Consider the following 19,252-nt stretch of genomic DNA (forward strand, 5'->3'; position numbering starts at 1 on the left):
TTCTTTGGATTAACTTTTTTTACAGTGGAATAAACTGATCAGTTGCTGTGGGACACACATACAGTTCTAATGTTAGATTATAGGACCATTAGATTATACCCAACAACATTTTTTTATTATGATAATTGATTTTTCTTTAAAGATTGGCGAGCGTGGTGTTAACCTGAGTGGAGGACAGCGACAACGGATCAGTTTGGCTCGATGTCTTTATAGTTCAAGCAGCGTTGTTCTTCTGGATGATCCTCTCAGTGCCGTAGATGTGTATGTAGGAGCAGAATTATTTAACAAAGCGATTAAGAATGGAATGCAGAACAGGAGTGTCTTATTGGTTACACATCAGTTGCAGGTACAGGTGTACTGTGAGTACATGTGAACATGTCCACAGCAATTAGCTTTAGCTGTCCCATGAACCATGCCCTAAGAAATCAAATATAAAATAAGACTGTTATGATTTCAGAACATCTTTCTTTTTGTTTTTTTGCTTTACAATAGAGGTTCTTTTGAAAGCTTGCAAACATAGCCTCCATTAAAGGATATATATTGTAAGTCTTTTCAGTTTTTTTAAGATATACATATTAAAGGGATTAGATTGATTTGTATATATATAGGAAGTCTTCTCACCCAGCAGCAGGCTCTCATAGCAAAGAGAGAGAGAGGATCAGTCAGCTCACATACTGTATATATTGACCTGTGGAGAGTTAAGACTAATAAGGTCTTGCTACCAAGTAAGACATGGACCTAGGAATGGAGGCTTTATCCCACCTAAGCTCTACCAAGCCTCCAGAACCTAGAACAGAAGTTATTAAGCTTCTTAAAAAAAACAAAAAGTTTGTTTTCTCCATATCAGATATAAACCCTGGAGCCCATGTGTAGATAAGAAAATCTAAGTGACCCATATGCACTGTCCACAAACCTGCCAGCCAGTAAATCACACCATGGTAGTAAATTGGAGATTTCTCTATGGCAATGTGGATTTCTCCTTTGTTAAAATGTATCAACAATTGTTCTGTGTGTTAACACTAATTAAGTGTATTGATTTATTGTAGTACCTGACTGAATGCAATGAAATTTTATTCATGAAAGATGGATATATTTCAGAGCAAGGAACTCATGAAGACCTAATGAAACTCAAGGGTGATTATGCTGTTTTATTTGAGAGTATGCAGCAATCGGTGAGTACATCTGACCTAAATAAGTGACCTAAATGTTTCTACTGTAACATACAGAAATATGTGTTACATTGTTTTTATTGTTATTTATCTGTAGTCACCACAGTTCATTATGACCAAGAACGGGTTTTGGCTCAAGTCCTACTTAAACATTTTTGTTGTTATTGACAATATTCATTTACTTTCTTTGCATTGTGTGCTCTTTGATTTGAATGTCCATGAAAAAGCAGCTCAGACATGTTCAGAATGTGGATTACCACTGAATAAATCAAATACATTTTTCATCAGTAATGCATATTATTTCATTTCTTTCTCATTTATACCCCATACATTGATAACTACTTGTCCCCTCTTCTTTCAGTTATTGTTTTTTTATATTCCTTTCTGGACATTTTTTTATTACCTTTACAATCAGTATTTGTGTTCTTATAAAGTAAAATGTTTCAAATATAAAATAACCTTCATCCTCTTCTGCAAGCTTGCCCAGTTATCTTTAAAAGACAGATGCAGCAAAGCTCATTTTGCTATTCACTACAAGCAGAAAATACATGAAACTAGATTTAGAATATGATGCGATCATAAAGAATAAGATGTTACACCTTGCATTCACACATATATTCTTCTGTTTATTCTCTGTAACTCTGTCATAATAGTTTGTTACCCAAATCTTGGATGACACAGGGATCACTTGTACTGGGCTACGAAAGCTGCCATTGACTGTAGCATGTAGTGAGATTTAGGGGTCTATTCACGAAGCTGCCGAAGGATCTAGCCGTAGCTAGCTTCGGCCCCAGGACCCCTTCGGTTCAGTAGAACGTGGCCGAGCGGCTCAGTCGAGCCGAACGCATATGCCTCGGCTAGACCCCTTATTGTTTAATTAGTGCAGGTTGGGGAAATATAGCTTTTTAATCTGCACTGAGCTCAGGACGATTTTGCAGTCTTATGCTCAGCCACAGAATACAAGTAAATAGTCCAAAATCAAATCATGTGTTTCTTGTTATTTCACAGTATATAATAACATTCTTGTATTTGGTCAAAAATTTATAAAATCCTATTTTTCTTTCTATCTTAACAGAATGTCATTAAAAGCAATGTGCATTGTTCTATAGAAAAGCAGAATAACAATATACAAAGAAATACAGATACAGGTAATGATGCCAATTTAAATTGCATTATTTAATGTATTTATTACAGGTATTTATATAGCGCTGACAATTTACCCAGCCCTTTACATAGTGCACATTCACATCCGTCCATATCCTCAAGGAGCTTACAATCTAAGGTCCTTATCTCACATACATACTTACATACATACATACATACATACATACATGGAGTATTTAGACAGGAGCCAATTAACCTTCCAACATCTCTTTGGAGTGTGGGAGGAAACCAGAGTACCCAGACAAAAACCACGCAAGCACAGGGAGAACATGCAAACTCCTTGAACCAGTGACCCCCCCCCCCCATACTGCAAAGTAGAAGTGCCAACCACTACGCCACTGTGCTGCCCGTTTTGTTACAAAATTGTTCGTTTTAGACCCCAGTCACACTTGTGAATGAGAAAGGTTTGATGTTTCTCCCGAATTCTTTTGTGAGGCTTATGCAATCAGCTGTGGGTGGAAGGTACAATACGATGACAGCTGCCACCACGCTCTGCTGTTTGTAGACTATTCAGATGTAGTTGCACATGCTGTGATTACCTGTGGACATCTGCACCTGCATGCAAGTGGCAGAATTTTTTGTATTCCTTGCAGTGGGGCTACCCCCACACTGCAAGGGTTAATTGCTAGTTTTTGCCTATCTAACAAAGATAAGGTATACACAACTGAATGGCGGCTACCAGACTGGTCCCTGCAGCCTCGCTCCCCCTCCGGCGATGGAATGTCCCTCAGCGTCCTCATGTCCAATACACTGTATTCTTAGACTTAGTGGAGGAGGGGAAGCAGCAAGACTGCACCAAGCACTTAACCCTTGCAAGGCCAAGGGTATATACACTGCAAGGATAAGGACTAGACATGTGCGATTCGTTTAGTTCCGAAACGAAATTTCGGAAATTCGTGGATTCGGAGCATGCAAATTTCCGAAATGCACCATGTCCGAATTCATCGAAAAAGAATCCGAATCCGAAATTTCGGATTCAGAATTTCGGATTCAGTACGAATTTCGTCCTAATGGAAACGAAAATTAGAAATTTACGATAATGACTACAAAAAGAGGATTTCATAGCATGTGAAGATAAAAACAAAACATTACTTCATGTTCCTGTGCGTGCACCGTCAACGTTTAAACGGATAAAAAAAATTAAGAATAGGATTTTATGTCCCTTTTAATAGTGAAGACTAGAGCACAGCAACCAGAAATGTCAACTGTGCCAATTCTGACACGTGCGTGCGTACGAACATTCGTCCGTTTGCGCAAAACCCCAAATTTCGGAAATTCTTCCGAATTCCGAAATCCAAAACGAAACACATACAGGACCCGATTTTCGGAAATACGAAATAAACTAAATCTGAAACGAAACTAAATGAAACAAATTTTTTTGCGGCTGCACATGTCTAGTAAGCACTTCTTCTGCCTGGAGGTCTTCTTTAAGTAGTTCAGAGCTTGCAGTGACCATTTATGGAGACTATACAAGGTGGGTTGACATTCAGACTGAACGCCAGATAGATTAAACAAAAGTTAGCAACTGGTCTAAGTACTGTATCTGGGTGACATGAAAACTGTACCTGATGTTAAGTCCAACTTAACATGATATCAGGCTCTTCTAATCCCCTACACAGCAGAGCTCAGACTGCAATTCCCCCTTGAATATTCCCATTGTTGATTCAAACTGAATTCTATCAAGGTGCATAGATGACTGGAAAGTCAGAAGCAACCCATGCACCAGGTCTCTTGGGAGGGAACAAGTAAAGAAGATGGGCCTGCAGTTAGTATGTGGATTAGATGCTACATGTTTCTTGCAATCTTGTAATTCAAATGCATTGCAAAGCACCCCATTCATAACACAGTGAATGTAGCATCCACCAAACATTCACTGCTGGTGTATCTTCCTGGTGCATGTGGTTTAAATGTTTGGGGAATGTCACATTCACTGCTTTTATAAGTATGCCACTATATATACAGTATATACTTTTATTTTTTATTTTTTAAAGGCTTATTGTTTTTATATCACGCATACATAATCTGATTGTATATTACTATGCGTCTAGTCATGCGTTCTTTTCGTGATTGCTTATCTGTTTGACTAGACAAATTAACTCATTCCATAACGGGTTAACCCTTTCTTTTACAGATCTGAGAAAAAATGTGGAGGCCATAGGCAATGCAGAAATGAGACTTCTGAAGGTGGATGGAGTCAGGAAGGGACTCTACAGTGGAAATGAAGTACATAATACTGTGGCCTCAGCAGAGGGGGCTGGCACTAAGTCTCTTGATTGCTCAGAGAAAGAGAGGCCTTCAGGTATTCTCCAGGGAGATAAAAATGATGAAGAAAATAATGTTGATACAAAATTACCTTTAGAAGAAGCAGAACTAACTGACCAACATAACAATGAAGAGGAGAACCAGGGTATGTGAATATGATTTTAGATTTTAAGGTACTGTTGATGGACAAGTTTTTGTTCTGTTTTCTCTGTATCTTGTCTTAATCACCTGACAAGAACTAAATAGGAAGTTCGAGTTAAAAGTCCACAGAGCTTTATATATGGAGATGAAGCTGTGTTGACTTTTATACGTAAAACACTATATTCAAGATATATGGTCACATTGAGATGCTTGTATATGGATCCCTAATCAGTTTATAGCAAGAAATATAATTAGAATTTTGTAACCACCAAACAAAAAATGCAATTTAGATGCAATTATGCTCCAAGCTTTTGTTCTCTTTGGTAAATCATTTTATTTATGGTCATATTTTCTTCACAGGTCTTATGCAGGCAGAAGAGAAAGGTGATGGTTCTGTGCCTTGGGAGGTTTATGAAGTGTACATCAAGGCAGCTGGAGGAGTGTTGGTAATCATCATGAATGCCATGCTCTTTGTATTAACCACAGGAAGTGCAGCATTCAGTAACTGGTGGCTGAGTTATTGGATTAAACAAGGCAGTGGGGTAAGAGACATATTTGACAATGTATGTAAAAGAGATAAGGCCTGGCTCACACCTAGGTGTTTTTGAACAGTTGGAAAATCGCTTTCAAGCGCTCAACACCAGAAATCCCATGATTTTCAATGGCCCCCGTTCGCTCCTGAGCAGCAAAACGCCAGCAGAAAAACGCCAAACACCTGAAGGTACATGAGCTTCTTTGGGAGGTTAACAGCCCCATAGACTTCAATGAAAATGAACAAAAACACATGCACGAAGCATGTGGCACATTTTTTTGCACGTTCGAGCATTGTCCTTAATATTTCTTGAGCTGCCAGGTAAAAATGTGCAAAACACATAAACGTTAAAATAACCGCATAGCGAACACGCGTGTACAAACGCGCAAAAATGATGCCGCCTAGGTGTGAACCCGGCCTAAAGGATGGAGAAACATCTAGCATTATCCTTACCACATTCTTGTCTGTGGAGGATGGTGAAATAATACTCCATGTACATTGATTAAACCTTAGCCCATGGATTTATAACTATTTGTAAAATATGAATGTGGCACTTCTAGTACTGACAGTCCAGAATTAGCTGTTGTTGTTCGAAAACCTCCCTATTCTTTAGCAAAATACACCTAACAAATCATTGTCAGCTTTGTTTACATCTAGTGAATACATCAGCCTTTTGTTATTAATGATATTATTATCATTGAACATTTCTGAATTCAGTAATGATTTTATAGACAGAGTTGAAAATGTAAAAAAATAGCGAATGGTAGCCAAAAAATTGTGACTTTTTTTAAAATGCCTTTTTAAGTACATTTTCACTGACACAATTATAACTCCATGGCATTAAATGATATATCAAGTGTGAGCTATCACGTAGTGCACATAACTAAAATTCCGGAAATGTACATGGGCTTACATATTTCAATTTCATCCATAACAAATATATCTGTTCTGCGTTAAATCTCACACATGTATTAGTTCCTATAAAACGTTTTCACCTTCTTGTAAGTCTTCATGTTTTATTGTCATAAGGCTCCATTCACACGAGGCGATCTGGCATTCCTGCATCCAGGGACAGTCATCTATCCCAAACCGCCTGTAATCGTTCCATCTTTGATTACATACAGACTGCCACTGACTGACTTCAATGGCTACAGCGGTCGTGTTTGAACTGGGACATCTAGGATTCTCACTGCAGGAATCCATAGGTTCTTGTCGCCAGAACTCCCTGTGTGAATGGGGCCTAAAACATTAGCAGGGTTATTCACAAAAGGGTGAGGAGTTTGGAGAAGGCAGGAGAAGTGAACACTCTAGGACAACATAGTTGATTTGGAAACATTCTCTAATCCAGCTCACTTTCCAGTTCAGCTATGTTGCCCTAGATTGTTCACTTCTCCTGCCTTCTCCAAACTCTTCACCCTTTTGTGAATAACCCTGTTAATAACAGTGTATGTAATTGTGTTTTTTTAAACTGTTCAGCAGAAATGGACACTTTTATGAAAATAGATCCCTGTAAATGAAAATCTAGGGCCACCATTTGCATAAAATAGCACATGCAGACAAGGGGCTCCAGTAGGTTGAGATCGATTGTGCAGTTCTTCAAAATATTGTTTAATGTACTTGTAGGCCTTTTCTGGCACCCATGAAACCTGGCTTAAATATTCCCAAATGTTTTTCATTCCCACATCCTGGCTCGTTTCCATGACACTGCAGGCATTGAGCTCCTGCTCCCAGCATCACAGGAGCAAGCACACTTTTCTGTTCTAAAGTGCATGTGCAGAGCACTCTATTTTCCCTTATCTTGGCAACGCTGAGCTCAGATTTGGTATGGAATGATTTGTAACCTACTGGGGCCTCTTGTTTGCATGGGCCATTTTATCCAAAAGCTGAACTTAGCATTTAATGCAAGTTACAAGGTTTACCGTTGAAGGTCAGCACCACTCAGAAACAATTTCTGGTTAGTTCCTGACTAACTGGATCAGATACAGGCTTCTTATATCCCTGTACAACTCAATTGACTGGCTTTCCCCATAACTGTTTCAGTGACACCTTTGTTATGTGTAGAGGTATCAGACACATTTTTTCCCCCACTCATCTATGTAAAATAATACATTTTGACATATATCCTATATTTCTTTTCATTTAACCTTCTGTTATCCCTAGAACATTACAGTTACCACAGGCAATATAACATTGTCGAGGGGCAGCATGAAGGATAACCCTGACCTGCACTTCTATATTTACATCTATGCTCTGTCCATGGTGGCTGTTCTCCTGCTGAGATTTGTCCGAGGATATGTCTTTGTTAAGGTAAGGTTCATCTTCCTTCTGCCTTACCCAGTCAGTCAAACTGGGATTAGTTTCCCCTGAATTTAGTCATGTGTCACAGATGTCACTTGACATTACAACCACTGCTGCTACAACATGATGATATATTACATTCTGTGTTACAGACAATTGAGTTACTTTGTTCTAAAAACTGACTCGATGTAGAATTTATCCAGTTGGTCCATTATGTTCCATACTAACAATTTCCTTCAGCAGCCAAGCAGTGCGAAAGGGTCATAGACTCCTGGAGGTCATAAGAAAGAGAGTTTGGTAATTGCCTAAATCAATGTCTTACTGAAAAACATGAAATTATTGAGCTTAAAGTGAACAAAGCATTCTTCCTTAGGAAGAGGCCCACTTTATAGTAGGCACATAGTTTGTGTCCTCCCGTTACTCTAAGGAGAACTATGGGGAAAAGCCTTAACCCCATAATTCTCCTTTAAAGTGATATAAGGTCAAACTGTTTTTAAACTATTTCATATAGTTAAATTATTTACAATAGATGCTGCTTCTTGATGTTTAAAAGTTTTAGCTTCCTGCAGAATCAGCTTGTCCCCTTAACACTGGCCCTGATATCCTGCTTTAGGATGGCTCCTTTCTTTTGTAGGGTCCTATGAAGCCACCCTTGTGCATCCTGCTCGTTGCTCCGAAGTTGCTTTTGCTATTGGCATTTTGTCACTGGGCAATCTCTGATGATGTAACTTCTGCACATGTGCACAGGACTTACTTCGCCCTGGGGACCCAGATGCAGTGAGCTGGGGTGTACACTGCACATGTGCAGTAGGGAGTACACACTTTGAATGTCTCTTCTGCCCCAAAAAAACCTCAAAAGCATTTTTTTAAATGTTTTAAGTTTAGTTCCACTTTAAGCTCAGACCTTTTCAGATTTAATGAAAGCATATTCACTGATTTTCAGTAGCTATGGACATGTAGCCGCTCTTACTGTTATGCTGCAAGTTTGAAATTTTTTCTTATGGCTTACCAGCAACCATTAGACGATGTTTCTATTTACTCCCATATTTCCACTGGTAATGTATAATATTTTTTATTAGTACAAGGTTGCATCAACAGAAAGGCCTGGAAGCGTTTTACATGTTAAACACGCTTAAAAGACTATATAATTGAATATTGTATACATATTGTTCTTGTAGAGTTCACTGAAAGCTTCAACAAAGCTTCATGATCTTTTGTTTCAAAAAGTCCTCTGCAGCCCCATGAAGCTGTTTGATACAACTCCACTTGGACGTATCCTAAACCGTTTCACCAAGGATGTGGATGAGGGTAAGCGATTACTCAGTATGGAAAAAAATATAAACACTTATCAAAAACACTTTGTTTAACCCCTTCATGACTGAGCTAGTTTTCAGGTTCTGTTCATAAATGACTGACACATTTTTTACATTTTTGCTGTGTGATTCTTCCACAGCAGTAATATACTTTCTTACTAAATGTACCCACACATATTATATATAGTTTTTTAGAGGACAGATAGGGCTATATAATTATATCACATATGTGTACCTAGCCCCTCACTTAGTTTGAATAAAATAAAAAAAATGAGGAAAAAAACTAGAAGAAAACACTTTTTTCACAAGTTTTGATTATTATTTTTTTTTTTAGAATTTTTTTATATTAATTATAGTATAAAAAATATATTTATATATAATTTATATTTTCCTAATTTTGTTTTACACTTTATTTTAATTTTTTTACACTTTGTAAAAAAAATAAAAATAAAATAAAAAAACTTTTTTTTTTTCTTGTCAGTTTATATCAAGCAATCACTATGACAGCTTGATAAATTAACTTTTTTATTTTATTTTTGGCTATTAGGCTGATCCAAACTTAGGAACAGCTAATAATAACCTTAGAGACTGATCCTGACTTTAGTCAGATTCAGATCTCACTAAAAGCTCTTTGATCGTGCCTAGACGATCAGAAGTGATACATTTCACTCAAAAGATATACATTGTATCTCTTTGGTGAAATGTATCCAAACATCGGGCTCTCGAGCTGTCAAAACAAATAGCAGAGAGGTGAGGTGAGTCACTGCTGCCTCTCTGCTATTTTGAGCTGTCAAATACGGGATCGCAAATTGCGGTCCTCTATTTGCATGTAACGGCTTCATTCTTTCATTAATGAAAGGAAGAAGCTTTTACAAAAAGCTTAATTATTTCATTAATTAATGCCTCAATACTGAGACATTAATGAATGACTGTTAAATGCTGAGAATCAGCAAATACCGGCATTACAAAGCCTGATATAACTCGTCACGTACAGTGTACGTGGCCAGTCATATAGGCACAAAGTGACAGGACGTACACTGTACGTCTCCCGTCACAAAGGGGTTAATGTAAAATTTCACAAAAAAGGATATATTATGTGATTGTTGTCCAGTCCTTTTTGTAATTTAGGGGTCTATTCACAAAGTTGCCTAAGGATCTAGCCGTAGCTTCGGCCGATCCTTCGGCTAGCTTCGGCCCCAGGACCCTTTCGGTTCAGCAGAACCGAAGGGCTGCTGTACGGGCTATTCACTATAGCCCGTACAGCTCCCGAAGTTGGCCTAGCAGCTCAGTCGAGCCGAAGGCTTGACTGAGCCGAGGTGAAAGCTGAAGCTGGCCAAACGTCCGGCCATTGGTCGGCCAACAGCGTGCTACTGACAGCTGGGCGGAGCCAGCCGTCATCTCAAGGACTGGCTCCGGCCACTTGCAGAGACAGATTAGCGTCCCTGGTTATCATTACTCTCCCGGACGCTCTGGGAGTCTCTCGCTATTAGATAGCGGCTCCCGGCCGCCCCGGAGAGAAGAGCTTTCTCCCGGAAAGGTTTTCTCTGCTTGATCAAGCAGAGTAAACCTTTCCCTGCTCTGTTGTTTGTTTGTTTTTCTTCTGACATCGGAGCCGCCGGCGCCGTCAGTCAGAAAAAAATAAACAGCATAGGCATGCATAGCTACATTCCTATTGGCTATTTCACTTTGCAATAGCAGATGGGACCTGATGTTCTCCATCAGTTCCCCTTCTAGTGATTGACAGCAGCAGAGGGCGGGTGCAATAGCCAGCTTGCTATTGGATATTGCAAATTGAAATAGCCAATAGGAATCTAGCTATGCATTCCTATGCTGACGTTTTTTGTATTCTGATGGCAGCAGCTGTCAGAATAATAAAAAAAACTTGCAGATAGCAAAGAAGCTATTGCTCCCTCTGCTATCTGGCATCATTTCAATCGTTTTCTATTTTTTTAAACTGTTTTTCTATTCTGCTTGGGACCACTGCTGTTCGATATCTATGAGAATAGGCCGAACAGCAGCGGGGTATCCTGCCGGAGGTTCGGCTCAGCCGATCCAGATGTTGGATCAGCTGAGTCGAACTTCTTCTGCACTTCGGGTCGGCCGAACATGCTGACCCGACCCGAAACCAGCCGAAGCCACCCGATGTACGGCTGATTTCAGCCGTATATACGGCTGAAATCAGCCGTACAAGCCTGAAGTGAATAGCTGAACAGCGTTCGGCTCACTTCACTTCGGGTTGGTTATTTACTTGGCTGCCTAAGGCAGTTTTTTGAATTGACCCCTTAGTGCAGTGGTTCTCAACCTTTCTAGGGCCGGGACCCCTTGGTAACATTTGCCAAGTTGTGGTGACCCCCAACGGTAAAATTTAGGGTTGCAGCGACATCTGGCAGCGTGGCCGGAGGACTGACACTGCTGCGCTAGGAGAGGGCTGAGGAGGACTCTCACCTAGCACAGCAGAAATCACACAGCGACCAACAGGTTGAGAACCACTGCTGTAACAGCTAAAGTGGCAAACCATATAACACAAGCCGAGGGTGTCAGCTTTTATTATTAATAATAATGATGATAATCACTAGATGGGGACCTGATGGAGAACTGCAGGTCCCCCTCTGCTGATTGACAGCAGCAGTAGGCCGGTGCAATAGCTAGTTTGCTATTGCAAATTGAAATAGCCAATAGGAATGTAGCTATGCATTCCAATGCTGACGGCGGCCGGGGCTCCTTTGTCAGAAAAAAAACAACAAAAAACCGATCGCAGCGAAAGGTTTACTCTGCTTGATCGAGCAGATTAAACCTTTCCGGGAGAAAGTGTTTCTCTCCCGGGCGGCCGGGAGCCGCTATCTAATAGCGGGAGACTCCCGGCGACCCCTGGCAAATTGTCATTCGACCCCCGAAGGGGTCCCGACCCACAGGTTGAGAACCACTGCCTTAGTGTTAATAGCAATAGCAGGTCCCATATTTCCATTAAAGCTAATTTGTTTTGCTTTCACTTTCAATAGATGTTCTTGTAAATTTACAATAAAGATTTGCATAAGCAGTGAAGTGTACAAAAGCATTGTTATTTTAACGAAACAGACATAACTTTGTGTTCTCTATTGAAACATGCTCACATTAAAGTGTATGTAAACCCTAACAATGAACTTCTCCCCTTTGCTCTGTTAAATATGCCATTGGAAGCATTGTGTTATATCTGTCCAACAGATGCAAAAAAGTACCCATTGATCGTGTTAGAAATTCAGAGCTGCTGGGCAGGGCTGACACCAAGTTTTGCAATTTCAGTCAACAAAAAGGCATGTGTTTCTTACAAAAAAGGAAAGAGCACCCATTTTATCTGCTTTTGCGAGGTCTTTAAAGGGATGAAGCATAAGGAAATGTGCATGTATTGCAGAGATATACTGCATATGCTTTTCTTTATGCCCTGACACTTGTTTTAGACTCTGACATATACAGTGGAGTCACAAGGAGGGGGGGGGGGGGGGTGTGGGGGGGGGGGTTACTGGGTAGATGAGGGAACATAGTTTTAGCCAGAATTTATTCAGTTATAGGCATTGTCACCATAAACAGAGCAAAGTTCCTTGGTGTGCACACAAACAGAAGCATTTATGGTCCCTAAGTAGATTATAGATAGTCGCGCTGGGACAAGACACCATTTTGAAGGACACTTAAAATTAGCTTCTATTAATGATATATTGAGAATACCTTTAACATACAGCTTCAACATTGGTATCACATGTCCAATTGGATGTTTTCACCTATGGCTGCTTCTTATGCTATGATGTAAGACAATTTATTTAAGTTTGTGGCCAATTGAAATAAGTATTTTTTTTCTAATTGCAGAGAAAAAAAACCCAGACTCCGTTTCTTTGCTTCTGTGTTTCATATTGATGTATATTCTATGTTTCAGTTGATGTGCGACTTCCAAACCAAATGGAACAGCTTATTCAAAACATGATCCTTGTTTTCTTCTGCCTTGGTGTAATCAGCTCAGTATTTCCATTCTTTCTCTTATCTGTGGTCCCTCTAAGTCTGATCTTTTTCTTAGTAAACCGGGCTTCAAGGTAAGAAGGGATGCAGTGAATTTATGTGGCATTGATTAACGAAATTGAGCAGACAGCATATAATATTTGCTAAGTGATATAACTATATACAGGTGAAACTCGAATAATTAGAATATCGTGCAAACGTAATTGCAGTAAGTGCTGCAGAAGGGGCCCAAACCAAGTACTGAGTACATATGCATGCTTGTACTTTTCAGAGGTCCGATATTGTTCTTTGTACAATCCGTGTTTTATTGATTGCACGTAATATTCTACTTTTTTGAGGTTGTGGATTTGGGGTTCTTGGGGGTTTCATGAGCTGTAAGCCATAATCATCACAATTATGACAAATCACGGCTTGAATTATCTTGCTTTGCATGTAATGAGTCTATCTCATATATTAGTTTCACCTTTTAAGTTGCATTAGTGAAAAAAATGAACTTTGCACGATATTCTAATTATTTGAGTTTCACCTGTACATTATATGGCCATCACCCCTACCTGCAATATATCGCCAATGGTATGTGGACACCCCTCCAAGTTATTGAGATTAGGTTTTTCTGGTGAAGAGTACTGTTAATGCTACAAAACACAAAGACCTTATAGACAATTGTGGGCTCCCAATCTTGTGGTAACAGTTTGGGGAAGGCCCTTTTCTGTTCAAGTAAGACTGCGCCCGGTGCACAAAGCCAGGTCTATAAAGACAAGGTCTGACAAGTTTTGCATGCAGGAACACGAGTGGCCTGCACATTGCACTAACCTCAACCTTTTTTGAACACCTTTGGGTTGAACTGGGATTCAATTTGTTACATCAGTACCTGAAGTCACAAATACTCTTTTATCTGAATGGGTACAAATCCCCAAAGACTCACTTCATAATTTTGTGGACAGCCAGAAGTGTGGAGGCTGGGACCACAGTGGAACTACAAAGGTGGCCATCTTTATATTAATTTACATGGTTTAGGAATGGGATGTCCAACAAGCTCATATTGGTGTGATGGTAAAGTCTCCAGAAAGTTTTGGCGATATAGCGTAAATTTTTCTAGTCAATCTGCAGCTGTTATTATTGGTCAGTATTAGAGTGAAAAACCAAAAAGAGGAATGCCTTTAACTCAGTAGCAGAGTTGTTAAGGATAAACACTCAGCTACAAATAATCATACTAAGTGGTACCAAATACAACAATTTCCCTATATTATCAGATATATATTTTTTTTAAACACCTCCTACCACTATCTACCCCAATTTACGTAATTTATTATTGCCATAATCATCATCATAAATCATAATACATGTTCAAAATTAATGATGCCATAATTGATGATAGCAATTGAATTTATTATATAATGTTTGTTCTCTGCCATCCTCCTTTTAAATATCAAAGCACATCCTTTAAATATGCTTTAAATCCCCTTTATAGCTTGCATATATTATTTTAGAATTGCCTGTGTGGTATAGGCTATCAAAATGATCTGTTTGCTTAACACATTCCAGAATTATGTTTTATATTGTACTGATAGCATTTGTATCATATTCTATTGTTGTTTGTTAGCACAATGTTAAACAAATGACCTTAATAAACGTGATTGTATTTCATATAAGCACTGTTGTGTACACATGTATCTCCTTGTTAACCATGAATAAGTGTGCCAGTATTATCCTTTATTTTACAGAGTGTTAATTCGTGAACTGAAACGTTTGGATAATATAAGCCAGTCTCCATTTATATCTCATGTTACATCAACACTACAAGGAATAACAACAATTCAAGCCTTCAATAAAACAAGTGATTGCATTCTTAAGTAAGTAAAAAAATTCATATTAATTTATGTAATCCTCATTTTGCCTTTTTTATGTTTGTGGCATCTTGCTACTTCCTTTGTTCAGATACTACATAACGATCACCATCCTATCGATGACACAAAGATGCAAAGCTCACACTACTTAGTGGTGCTCCTATCATACAGAAAAAACATGTTCAGTGCATAAGCATAATTTCATTTTGTGCAGGGGACATATGTAGATATATTTTCAGGGACAGCACAGTAGCAACAGTTGTTGGGTGGACATTGGGTGGCTGTGGAAGGGTTTGACAGGCTCCTGCTGTCATTTTCTCTAGAATACACCTTTGCACTACCTAGCAGTTAATTGCTCAGCCTCAGGAAGAAAGCTATATAGGGGTGCTGAAGGCAGAGGAAAGGACGCATATGAGCGGGTGCTGGGAACAGATGAGGAGCAGTAAAGGTGCAAAGTTGGAAGCAGAGATAAGGAGAAGTACAGTGGATTCTGATGGAAAGGGGAACAACATATATATATATACACACAAGGGATGTGAGGTAGCTCCGCATTAAATTATTGCATGATTGATTTTGAGGAGCCCTATGAGGACCTTATATGAGCCCTTCTCAGTTCAGTTACATCCATGCTGTTACTGAATGAGAATTATTACATGAAAATGTACTTGTTGATTTGACAAGCAAATAATCATCTCTATTTGTACTGTTTGTGGCTGTAAATGCCTTTTCTGTTTTCTGAAGATAAGGGTGAATTAAATGCAGGGCTGACTATGGATTTTGAGAGGCTAGTGTTATCCATGATAATATAGGTCTTGAAATCTGGTTTTATGTTGCCAATTGGTTTTATTACAGTATGATATCCTCTACTTGTTTTTTCAGGTATCAGAAACTTCTGGATGTCAACCAATCTCCATACTTTCTCTTTAGTTGTGCTATACGATGGCTGGCAGTGCGCTTGGATCTGATTAGCCTTGCTATTATTACTGTAGCTGCATTATGCGTCGTGTTCATGCATGGAAAAATATCTCCAGCATATGCAGGTCTAGCTATGTCATATGCCGTACAGGTACTGTGCTGAAAGCTATGTTCTACCTCTTTCTGTGTCCAATGCATTCCAAAATATTGTATGAAAAGGCTAACATACATGATATAGTAAACCATTAAAACCAGATTTCTCTTTACTGAAGTCAAAATTGTAAGATGCATGTTTAGACTTTTTGCTATAGATGAATCCAGTTTACACATGTCTCTTATTACATAAGTCAACTTTTAATTTAGCTCTGTGTTCTGTTCTTTCAGCTTACAGGACTCTTCCAGTTTACTGTTCGTTTAGTTACAGAAACAGAAGCCAGATTTACTTCAGTCGAAAGAATTAATTACTATATCAAGGTAATATTATTAATATATCTGGATTTAGATAACAATAAAAAACAGGTGTAATAAATAGTATTGATTTTTAACATTAGTATACTATGGAATGCTGTATATAATACTTGACATTGCTTATAGGTGGCATTGCTTATAACTTTTGCCAATGAAAAGCATGTTACTTAGCAAGAAAACGTGTGAAAAACACACATTATACGCATTTTTCAGGCCCTCCATTTGAAGTCTGTTGGTCCCAAAATGCTGAACTCTGCCCCAAAAGAAGCTTGTAAGGTTTTTTTTTAGCTACATACATTTTGCTGCAAGTGACTGTCACAATTCTCGACTTACCTGTATCAATCGCAGGGGTCCTCGCACTCACAGCATGTTGGCAATTGGCACTTTTGTCAGTGACTTGTGTCCTATAACTTCCCCGCGTAAAAATTGTGAGGCCGCTTGCACATGTTTGAAGACATCCTTACATCAAAATGGCAGCACTGGAGTGCTGCCTGTTATATACAGGAATTGCATCCCTTCTGCCACACCTCCTGACATCACTTCCTGTTGGATCACTATGAGAGAGAGAGAGAGAGAGAGAGAGAGAGAGAGAGAGAGAGATCGATCGATCGATCGGTTGTTTCAGAGCTACTAGCCACAGTGTGTTCGAGTTGCTAGCCGTGTGATTCCGTTACCTGACCTTTGCGTCCTTTGACTATGATTATTGGATTTACCTTTTTGTACCACGTATTTGGAATCTTTGCCTGATTCTTCTCCTGAGTACGCTATCCCAAGGTGTGTGCCCCTGCTATTGGGCTCTACATATCCAATTACTGACCGACAGAATTCTCTTGGACATGGGCTATTGAGAACAATGGGATTCCTCCTATTGATCGATGTAGCGCTTAGGCATTCAAGCTACAACATGCTCAGGTGTAAATGGGGCCTTAGAGAGAGTTACTACTGTCATAATTATGATAATAGGTTACTATTATTATTCACACAAAGCAAAACACCGCTCACATTCCAATCACGGCTTCCGACTGCATCCACGTCCTGGGTGCAGTGCGTCTTTACCTCAAACAATCAAGATTTAAAACATGTGGCACTCCACAGGATGTTCTCCGGAAAATAGAAGTCTTTATTTAAGGTACAATAAACACACTGTCCATATCTTCCCTCCTAGATCCTCAACCTCTAACACATTTTACCATTAGGCTTACTCAATTAGACCTGTGATTAGGCCTAATGGTGAAACCCGTCAGAGGTTAAAGATCAAGGAGGGAAGATATTGACTTTGCGTGTATTGTTCCTTAAATAAAGTTTTTTTTTAAATTTTATGGACAAGATCCTGTGGAGTGCGGCATGTTTCGAATCTTGATTACTATTGTTATTGTTATCTTAGTTGCTTTGTATTTAACTGCATGCTGTTACATCATCATGACTAAACCTCGGACTTTTCATCATTGCCCTTTGTAAACATTTAAAGGAAAGGCCCACATTCTAAAGGGTGTTCCCTGTAAATGTTTAAACTGGGCTGGCAGAGTACAAATTCCACCATTACACTACTACTGAGAAGTGAATGATACATGACCCTTGTTTACGTAACTGTGATGTTATTGGTTTCCCAGGAAATAATCAGTTACGCAAGTGTATGAACTTTTAGTAATTCCTTTGTTTACTTTTCTAGGTGATACAATAATTCATTTACTTTTCTGTTTTAGTTATACATTTGCACAGCTTTTTCTTCTAATCTGGTTATGTCTGTAAAACATACTTTGACTCTTAGAGTGTTTGAAATCCTAATTATCCTTCCTGAAATGTGCCTTCCAGTCTGTATTTCTACAGAGCACTACCAAGAAACGAACTATTAATAAATTAAATAACTATGATTTATTACTTCCACTTGAACAGATCTCATTAAAAAAGAATTAAAGTATTGTTTTCCAGCTTGATTTCATACCCTACAGAATGAACACTGCATTCTGATTGGCTCTTTTGGGCATCACCTATATAAAATATTCTTCCAATTGATCTAAGATTCATAAGAATGATACCTTAAAAAGTTAAAACCAACCATTTCCAATACTTTTCCATCTAACAAAGTATATTCCAATAGTTTCACTTATTTATATAGCTGTTACAAGCTGTTTCTCCACTAATGTTTAGTTTATTTCGGTAAAAAAAAAAAATGTAAACATAATTCTGCTAAAAATCCATCTCCAGACAAACAAAAAAATGTACCCCCTAGACAAAATGGGCACTTAACCCTTGCAGTGCGGAGGTAGCCCCTCTGCAAGTGTTAAGTGCTTGTTTTGTCTAGGGGACACTATCAAAGCTGTTTTACTTACCTGATCCTTGGCCCTCTAGGCTCCCTCTCAGCTGCTATACTGGTCCCCGACATCCTCTTCTCCTCGTTGCTCCGGCTTAATGACCGCTGACATCATCACGTCTTATGCAGGTTCCATTGACCTGCATTAGATGTGAGAACACCAAAGGATAATCCAACATCCAGAGCAGTGGGGAGAAGAAGTGAGTGTTGTCCTCTCCCAGGAGTCGGGATCAGGTCAGTAAAAGCTTTAAGTCGCCTTACAAAAATTAGCCCTTATTCCTTGCAGTGCTGGGTAGCTTCACTGCATGTTTTTTCTTTGCACAAATATGGGCACAAATATTTTGAAAATGTCTTCATTTTGTCAGTTTCTTTACCAGTCTTTCTGTTTCCACCATTGTTTCCACTTACATTACAACTTTCTATGTAAGAATGTTATAAACTAGGCAGGAAAAATGTAGTGACTAAATAGGGTGAATTGTAGTGAAATGATAAAGCAGTTTTAGGTGCCCTAAATAAACATACTCTACCTCTCTATATTCTACCGCTCAGCATTATGAGAGTAGAATTTAATTTATCTATCGCTATTTTCATTTCTTTATTTTGCTTGCTGAAACATGCAATTCTCAAAAGCTGGAATCGAGAATGCAGGATTCATTAAAGTGACATTAAACCCTCAGATTTTTTAACATAAAACAATACTGTATCTGTTCTAATGCTGGGCAGAACTTCTGTTTTGCAGCAGACTGCCTTGTCTCTGAAATGGATACATGGTGCCTGTGTGCAGGTTCACAACCTGAGCCAGCACTACAGGAAGAGGCACTCAGCTGCAAAGGGAAGTTCTCCCCAAG

At 39.0% G+C, this 19,252-nt stretch overlaps 1 protein-coding gene across 1 annotated transcript in view; it reads left to right on the forward strand.

The window, feature by feature from the left end:
* Positions 1-19,252, forward strand: part of LOC108792132 (multidrug resistance-associated protein 5-like) — a 71,211-nt gene that overhangs the window by 37,065 nt on the left and 14,894 nt on the right. Inside the window, exons 14-24 of the mRNA XM_018562838.1 lie at positions 143-346; positions 1,047-1,172; positions 2,245-2,317; positions 4,465-4,740; positions 5,097-5,278; positions 7,429-7,575; positions 8,745-8,874; positions 12,784-12,937; positions 14,588-14,716; positions 15,590-15,776; positions 16,010-16,099. Coding sequence (XP_018418340.1) covers positions 143-346; positions 1,047-1,172; positions 2,245-2,317; positions 4,465-4,740; positions 5,097-5,278; positions 7,429-7,575; positions 8,745-8,874; positions 12,784-12,937; positions 14,588-14,716; positions 15,590-15,776; positions 16,010-16,099 — 1,698 coding nt within the window. The remainder of the gene's footprint in view (positions 1-142; positions 347-1,046; positions 1,173-2,244; positions 2,318-4,464; positions 4,741-5,096; positions 5,279-7,428; positions 7,576-8,744; positions 8,875-12,783; positions 12,938-14,587; positions 14,717-15,589; positions 15,777-16,009; positions 16,100-19,252) is intronic.

This window comes from Nanorana parkeri, unplaced genomic scaffold (genome assembly GCF_000935625.1).
Source record: "Nanorana parkeri isolate BGI_ZX_2015 unplaced genomic scaffold, ASM93562v1 scaffold21, whole genome shotgun sequence".
NCBI classification, from domain to species: domain Eukaryota; kingdom Metazoa; phylum Chordata; class Amphibia; order Anura; family Dicroglossidae; genus Nanorana; species Nanorana parkeri.